This window comes from Ananas comosus, unplaced genomic scaffold (assembly GCF_001540865.1).
Source record: "Ananas comosus cultivar F153 unplaced genomic scaffold, ASM154086v1, whole genome shotgun sequence".
In the NCBI taxonomy this organism is placed as follows: Eukaryota; Viridiplantae; Streptophyta; class Magnoliopsida; order Poales; family Bromeliaceae; genus Ananas; species Ananas comosus.
The window spans coordinates 47,496-55,257 of NW_017893386.1; the positions used below are offsets into that span (position 1 = coordinate 47,496).

Sequence of the window (7,762 nt, forward strand, 5' to 3'; positions counted from 1 at the left end):
AGAATTTAACTTCAATTTAGATAACTATAAATCTAAATCCAATATAACATATATTTTAGAGAAATTTATCTGTCACTGAATATCTTTATACCAAGCTGTACGAAATTAACGCTTTTATTACCTTACAAATTAAGAACACTTATACAATATTACCTCGATCACATACAACAATTATTTTATAGTAGACTCGCACACACTCATGCCCACATTATTTTATGATAGACCGGCACACACACATACACACCTGAAGTTGCAAGTGACTGGCACACCAACCCTCCTCTAAATCTCTCCATACTCTGAACTCTCTATATATGCTACTATTGCTTAACACTGCGGCTTAGTGTGAGGACCTCACACCAATTTGTAGGCATCCAGTGTCTGCTCGGAGTGACTTAAGCTAAATTGGACACAACTAATTCCCAGGATGATAGTAAGGGTAGATAGTGTAGACAGTTTGGAGGATGGTGAGAATAAGAAGGACAGCTGCTGCGAACAAAGAAAGGATGGCCCATGGATTGCTGAAATAGTCCCTCACCAGCTTCGCCCTCCACGAGGGCCAAGGCGAACTGCAGTACTTCCTCACGCCCCGGAACAGTTCGACGAGGTAGTGGTTCTCGGGATCCAGGGTGGCGCAGTCGGCGAGCTGGTTGAAGAAGGCCGCCAGGTCCTCGTCGCTCGCCAGATTGTTCTCCAGGATTCCGAGCTTGTGGAGTATCGCCACATCTTCCCGCGTGTTGATGAGGCAGTCCATGAACACCGCGTAGCTCGTCATGTAAGCCTCCTTCGGCTTGCACCTGCTGCACTGCTCGAAGGCCACGAGGTTCGAGAACCGAGGTAGGGTGGAGGGCTCCACAGAAAGGAAAGGGATCTCGAGCACGCCATTGTGAAATGCTACATCTAGGAAGGCACTAAGACGCCTCTGATTCTGATTCTGACTCTGATTCTGATTCTCCTCCTCCTCCTTCTTCTCCTTCTTCTTCTCCTCCTCCTCCTCCTTCTTCCTGTCCTTCTTCTTCTTCGTCGTCTTCTTCTTAATTGTCACTCCGGCCTCCACGAGCTCGGTAGCGGATGGAATCGTCCTTGGAAATCTTTTCTTAGCCGGCTCCTGTGACCTGCAATTCTTCAATCGGATACAAGAAAGCAGCAAGGTGATACAAGAGGGGAGCAGGGCGAAGATCCTACACGGCCATAACCATTTGAGAATAGTACCGCGGATGGTCCTGCCCGTCGGGTTAGTTTGTGGTTTCGTGACATAGCAGTGGTAGTAGAGATGCAACAAGTGACCAAAATCTTTGGCTTCGCGGGGCACACGTAGGGGGTGATCGTGATTGCCTTGCACTTCCTTGTCTGTGCTCTCTATATCTTCCTCCGGGCTCTCGAGGTTTATGCTCTCGAGGAACTTTACAAGAAGCTCCATCAGAGTTGAAGGTATCTCGCTGTCCAAGGTGGGCGTGACGAGTTCGAACAACTCGTCGAGCACGAAGAGGGGGATTTGGTTCTCGAGCAAGAGCAAATCGTCGCGAATGAGCGGCAAGCTCCAATCCGCAGCGAACAAGTCGTCCTTGTTCCCTTGGTACCACTTGATGAGGAACTCTAGGATGAAGCACCCGTCGAGAAGCAGGATCTCCACGAACTTCTTGGCGTTGAGCTTGACAGGTTCGAAGTAGCACCGCCGCGCCTTTGGCTCCAACTCCCTGATCTTGGCTTTGTAGTAATTGATGCGGCTGTCGCCGCTGCGAGAGCGGAATGACTGGAGGTAACGTTGTTTAAGCCACTCCGTCTCCCGAAGGGAGGGCTCGTCACGGCAACCGTAGGGGCCGATGGCGACCATTCGGGGCTCGTACAGCTCCTTGTTGCGCTCCCGGATGAGGGCCGGGACGCGGAAGAACGTGAACTTCTTATCCGCGGCCGTCAGCTCATCGCTTGAGGGGCGTTGTATATGCCTGGCCAGTACCAGGGACTGGGGAATATCTATTCTCGCTTCTTCCAATCCTTCCATCGTCAACTTATTGCAGAGTTTCTCAAACGCTCACGAATTAATTGGTGCACAAAAAATAGGTGGGAAGAGTTTTCCTCCCTCGGCTTATTTATAACCGCAGACGCAGAAGAGCTCCCTGGATTGGGACAGAAATTATTAGGAGACTTGGATTTTTTTTTTTTTTTGAGAAATAAATAGAAAGCTATCTGTTTCATTTATTAAGTAAAATGAATTGAGCGTACAGAGATAGAAGCAACTTAGGTCTCCCGTAGATTTGAAATTCAAAGTGTATATTTGAGCCCGTGGAATATATCGCGATTTGGGCGTTAGATTTCACATCTCGAGTAAAAATTTAATATATATTTAAAAATCACAAAAAAAAAAATTAAATAGTTTTTTAGATAAATTTTTAGTTTCATAACTTAGTATCGAATTAATTTTCAAACTCTTAATTTTAAAATTTTTAAAATTCTTAATTATTTTATGTTAGATAAATTTATTTAATTTTTAATGCTAATCTTTTTCTTCTTTTTTTTTTTTGAGAAAAAGGTGATATATTACCCATTTCATTTATTTTTTTGAAAATAAACTCATACCAAATTGTGAAGCAATTAGGTTTCAAACTTAAAACTTTAGTTACCAACCACCAAATCTGTTGTCACTTACACTAGAGACGGTTGGTCATTGGTGGATTTATATAAAAATTATTTTTTATCTAAAGATCAAAAGTCTGCATAATTATTTGTCATTAAGACGATTGTTGACTCAATGGCATGCAGAAGAAGACCTCTCAACAAGTCATTCGGCACGAGTTCTTTTTAGGTTCTAAATTTGCCACTTGTTTCAATTTAAATGATTAAATTTTCGTTGTAGATAAGGCATCTTTTTCTTCGCTCTTGTGGATAGGACATTTAGGTTCTATATGCAAGATGCGTTTCTCAAGTTTCACCGCTTGAAACAAGAGAATCGCTCTGTTGAGGAATACTCGGAGGAGTTTGATCATCTTATGATGCGGTGCGGTATTTACGAACCGGAGGAGCAAACCATCGCTCGTTACCTCGGTGGGCTTCGTCGTGAGATTTTCGACATCGTCGACCTTCAGCCTTATTGGACATACAACGACGTCTACAAGCTTGCGATTAAAGCGGAGAGATAGCTCAAGGGAAAGGAGGTGCGTCGAGCATCAAGTGCCAGTGGTAATCGATCCATAGCCCGTGAGAACACTCCCAACCGGGGGAGTACTTCTCAAACTTCTAAGTCCATATCCCAAAAGTCTCATCTGAAGCAAGATGCGGTGAGTACTTCTAATTATCCTAGTTCTTCGAATTCCAACCCGCGACGGTGCTACAAATGTCAAGGCTTCGGACACATTGCCTTCGAATGCCCAAATAGAAGAATTGTTACTCTGTTGGACGAGATACCTGATGAAGAGGAATGTCTTGAAACTACATCACCCGTGTATGATGAAGAAGTGGAAGGGGAAGATGAAGTCACTTATGGTGATGGAGGAGAGGCTCTTGTCATTCGATGAGCCTTAAGCGCTACACCTGTCAAGGAAGATGATTGGCTTCGCAACAATATTTTTCACACACGGTGCACTTCCCATGGCAAGGTATGTAATGTTATTATAGATGAGGGTAGTTGTGAAAATGTAGTTTCTACTACTATGGTAGAGAAGCTACAGCTTCCTATAGAGAAACATCCCCAACCATATAAACTCTCTTGGCTTAAGAAAGAAAATGATCTGAAAGTGGAGAAAAGATACTTAGTTGACTTCTCTATTGGTAAAAATTATAAGGATGAAGTGTGGTGTGATGTCATCCCTATGGATGCATGTCACTTACTTCTTGGACGTCCATGGCAGTTTGATAGAAAAGTCATACATGATGGTTTTAAGAATACTTATTCCTTCACTAAGGATGGCACTAAAATCACACTAGGCCCTTCCAAACCTGAGTATTTATCCAAATTTTCTACAGAAGAGGATAAAATCTTATGTTCTAAATCATTATTTCTTAAGGAGTTGTCAAAATCCTCCGAGGCCTATGCTTTACTCCTTGTAGAGGAAAATAAAATAGAGAATACGATACCTCCTATCATCGTACCCCTTATTCATGAGTTTAAAGATGTAATTCCGGAGGAGATTCCACCTGGTCTTCCACCTATGCGGGAGATCCAACATTGCATTGATCTTGTGGCGAGCGCCGCTATCCCCAATAAGGCAGCATATCGAATGAATCCGAAGGAGAATGAAGAGCTACAACGACAAGTTGAAGATCTTATTCGAAAGGACTTAGCATGAGAAAGTATGGGCCCCTGTGCAGTGTCGACGCTACTAGTGCCAAAGAAGGATAAATCTTGGCGCATGTGTGTGGATAGTAGAGCGGTTAACAAAATCACTATTAAGTACCGCTTTTCTATTCCACGTCTCGACGATCTTCTTGACCAACTTCATGGTGCCTCAGTCTTCTCAAAAATTGATCTAAGAAGTGGCTATCATCAAATCCGTATGCGCCCTCGTGATGAATGGAAAACGGCTTTCAAGACGCGTGACGGTCTCTACGAATGGATGGTCATGCCATTTGGCTTTTCAAATGCTCCAAGCACTTTTATGCGACTCATGAATCATGTATTCAAACCCTTTATTGGTAAGTTTCTTGTTGTTTACTTTGACGATATTTTGATCTACAGTAAAAGCATTGAGGAGCATATAACACATCTTCGACAAGTATTCCAAATTCTACGGGAGCAAAAGCTATACGCCAATTTAAAGAAATGCAACTTTGTGACAAATAGCCTAGTCTTTTTGGGCTATGTTGTCTCGGCCGAAGGTATCAAGATGGATCCAGCGAAGGTTGAGGCCATTGTTTCGTGGCCCGAACCTACTTCACTTCAGGACATTCGAAGCTTTCATGGCCTTGCTTCTTTCTACCGGCGCTTCATCAAAGGGTTTAGCACTATCATAACCCCCATCACTGATTGCTTGAAAGGAGGATCTTTCAAATGGACGAATAATGCAAAGAAGAGTTTTGAGCTTCTGAAAACAAGGATGATAGAAGCTCCCCTCCTTACAATCCCCGACTTTGACAAAGTGTTCGAAGTGGAGTGCGATGCCTCAAATGTGGGAATCGGTGCGGTACTTAGCCAAGAAGGTAAACCTCTTGCTTTCTTCAGTGAAAAGTTGAATAATTCCTGATAAAATTATTCTACCTATGACAAAGAGTTTTATGCTATCGTTCGAGCTTTGGAGCATTGGCGCCACTATCTTATTTCTAAGGAGTTTATTCTCTTTTCTGATCATGAGGCCTTAAAGTATATTCATGGCCAACACAAACTCAATAGAAGGCATGCTAAATGGATAGAATTTTTACAAGCTTATACTTTTCACATTAAACACAAGGCGGGTAAGCAAAACCAAGTGGCAGATGCCTTGAGCCGAAGACATACTTTACTTTCAGCCATGCAAGTGCAAGTTCTAGGCTTCGAGGTGCTCAAGGAGCTCTACGAGGATGATTCGTATTTTGGCAAGGTATGGAAAGATTAATTGTTCAAATGGATCTCACAATAAATTTATTCTGCACGATGGCTATCTTTTCAAAGGCAATCTTTTATGTATTCCTCAATGTTCTCTATGTTATTTCATTATTAAAGAAGCCCATGAAGGAGGACTTAGCGGTCACTTTGGAAGAGACAAGACGGTAGCCCTGTTACAAGAGCATTTTTATTGGCCACACCTATATAAAAATATTTCTAACTATATTGCAAGATGCAAAACTTGTTATATTGCTAAGAGCCATGTTCAAAATACTGGCCTCTACACTCCATTGCCAGTTCCTAATGCGCCATGGGAGGATGTGAGTCTTGACTTCGTTTTGGGTCTACCGCGGACTCAACGGCACAAGGACTCTATTATGGTGGTCGTTGATCGATTCTCCAAAATGGCACATTTCGTTCCATGCACGAAGACGATGGATGCTACTCACATCGCTGACCTCTACTTCCGGGAGATCGTTAAGCACCATGACATTCCAAAAACGATCACTTCTGACAGAGATCCAAAATTTGTTAGTCATTTTTGGCGTACTTTATGGAGAAAGTTGGGCATTACCCTCCAATTTAGCTCTTCTCATCATCTCCAAACCGATGGTCAAACGGAGGTTGTCAACCGAAGCTTGGATAATCTTCTACGAAGTTTGGTAGGCAAGAATATTCGGCAATGGGATCTAGTTTTGCCGCAAGCTGAATTTGCCTACAACCGTTCATCTAGTCAAACAACCGGTGCAAGTCCATTCCAGGTAGTTTATGGTCGCAATCCCATTAGCCCGCTTGACCTCTCTCCCCTCTCTACTACTTATTTTTTAGCAGTGATGCTGATGAACAAGCCAAGCACATTAAGCAATTGCATGAGCAAGTTCGAGCTCGCATCATTAAGCACAATGAGAAGTATCAAAAGGCGGCCAACAGACATCGCAAACCAGCGACCTTCAAAGAAGGAGATCTAGTGTGGGTGCATCTTCGTAAAGAGTGCTTTCCACAAGGACGACATGGCAAGCTTAAACCAAGAGCAGATGGACCATTCAAAGCTTAGTTAGTTAATTCGCGATTAATACGCGAATTATTGGCGTATTTTTTAAGATACGAATTAAACGGTGGTTTTCGTATTTTTTCGAAAAGTACGAAAAAAATCGCGATTTTTTCATCAAAAAAAATTATTCGCGAATTAGTCGCGATTCGCGAATAATTCGCCCAAAAATTCGGCGATCGCGGTCGCGTCGTCGCCGCTCTCGTTGCCGCTCGCGTTGAGGGGAAGGGATTGTCATGGTGCTACCATGACCTGAGTGGGAAGCGTAGGAGTAGGATAAGGTGAAGGAACCAGAGGAAGACAAGAGAAGATCCATGGCAAAGAGGAGTAATGACGGCGGCGAGTTTTGTGAAGAAGAAGAAGCTTGTTCGGGTTTTGGGTTCGCGCTCCCTCACTGTAGCGTTACCGGATCCGCATCCAAGGGGTGAACTATGGAAATGCCCTGTTCGGGTCTTGGGTTCGCACTTCCTCTCTGTAGCTTCTCCAGACCGGATCCGCATCCGAGGCGGAGGCGGATTCAGTTCACTCACAGGCCAGTCCAGGCGTAGAACCCAGCCCGACACGTCGTCGCCGCTCTTTTTATATATTATTTTATTTTTATATAAAAATATTTATATAATATTTTATTTATAAATTTTTCATTATTTATTAATATTTTAAATATATAAATTTTATGTATTATTAATATATTTTTATTATTAATATATGAATATATTTAATCTATATATAAAAATTATAATAATAATATATATAGTATATTAATTATTATATATTTATTATATAGCCGAATTTTTGATGCCGAATTTTTAATTGGTAGACGTATAATATCCGTATAAATCACGTATCCGAATAATTATCGAATCCGATTTTTAACCGTATTTTTCAATGAATTTAAAAATTAAAAGACGAATTTTATCCGAATTATACCCGTACCGAATTTTTGCCGAATCCGAATTAACTAACTATGATTCAAAGTGCTTAAGAGGATTGAAGAGAATGCCTATAAGATTGAGTTGCCCGGTGACTACAATGTTTCGGCGACTTTCAATATTGCAGATCTTTCACCGTATTATGAAGACAACCCACATGCTGAACTTGAGGACAAGTTCTTTTCAACCGGGGGAGAATGACACCGTTCCTGAAGTTGATGGATGAAGCCATTAATCACTTAATAAATGTTCGTTTTGAAATAAGTGTATCCC

The 7,762-nt window shown here is 42.2% G+C and overlaps 1 protein-coding gene across 1 annotated transcript; it reads right to left on the reverse strand.

Annotated features, from left to right (window-relative positions):
* Positions 1-113: 113 nt before the first annotated feature.
* Positions 114-2,075, reverse strand: LOC109705863 (UPF0481 protein At3g47200-like). The gene has a single exon (XM_020226647.1). It carries the CDS (start codon positions 1,997-1,999, stop codon positions 413-415), a length of 1,587 nt encoding a protein of 528 aa, XP_020082236.1. The 5' UTR covers positions 2,000-2,075; the 3' UTR covers positions 114-412.
* Between the last annotated feature and the right edge of the window lie 5,687 nt (positions 2,076-7,762).

Excerpts from the sequence above, each read along its gene's own strand:
- LOC109705863 (XM_020226647.1), bottom strand. The coding sequence starts at position 1,999 with ATGGAAGGATTGGAAGAAGCGAGAATAGATATTCCCCAGTCCCTGGTA.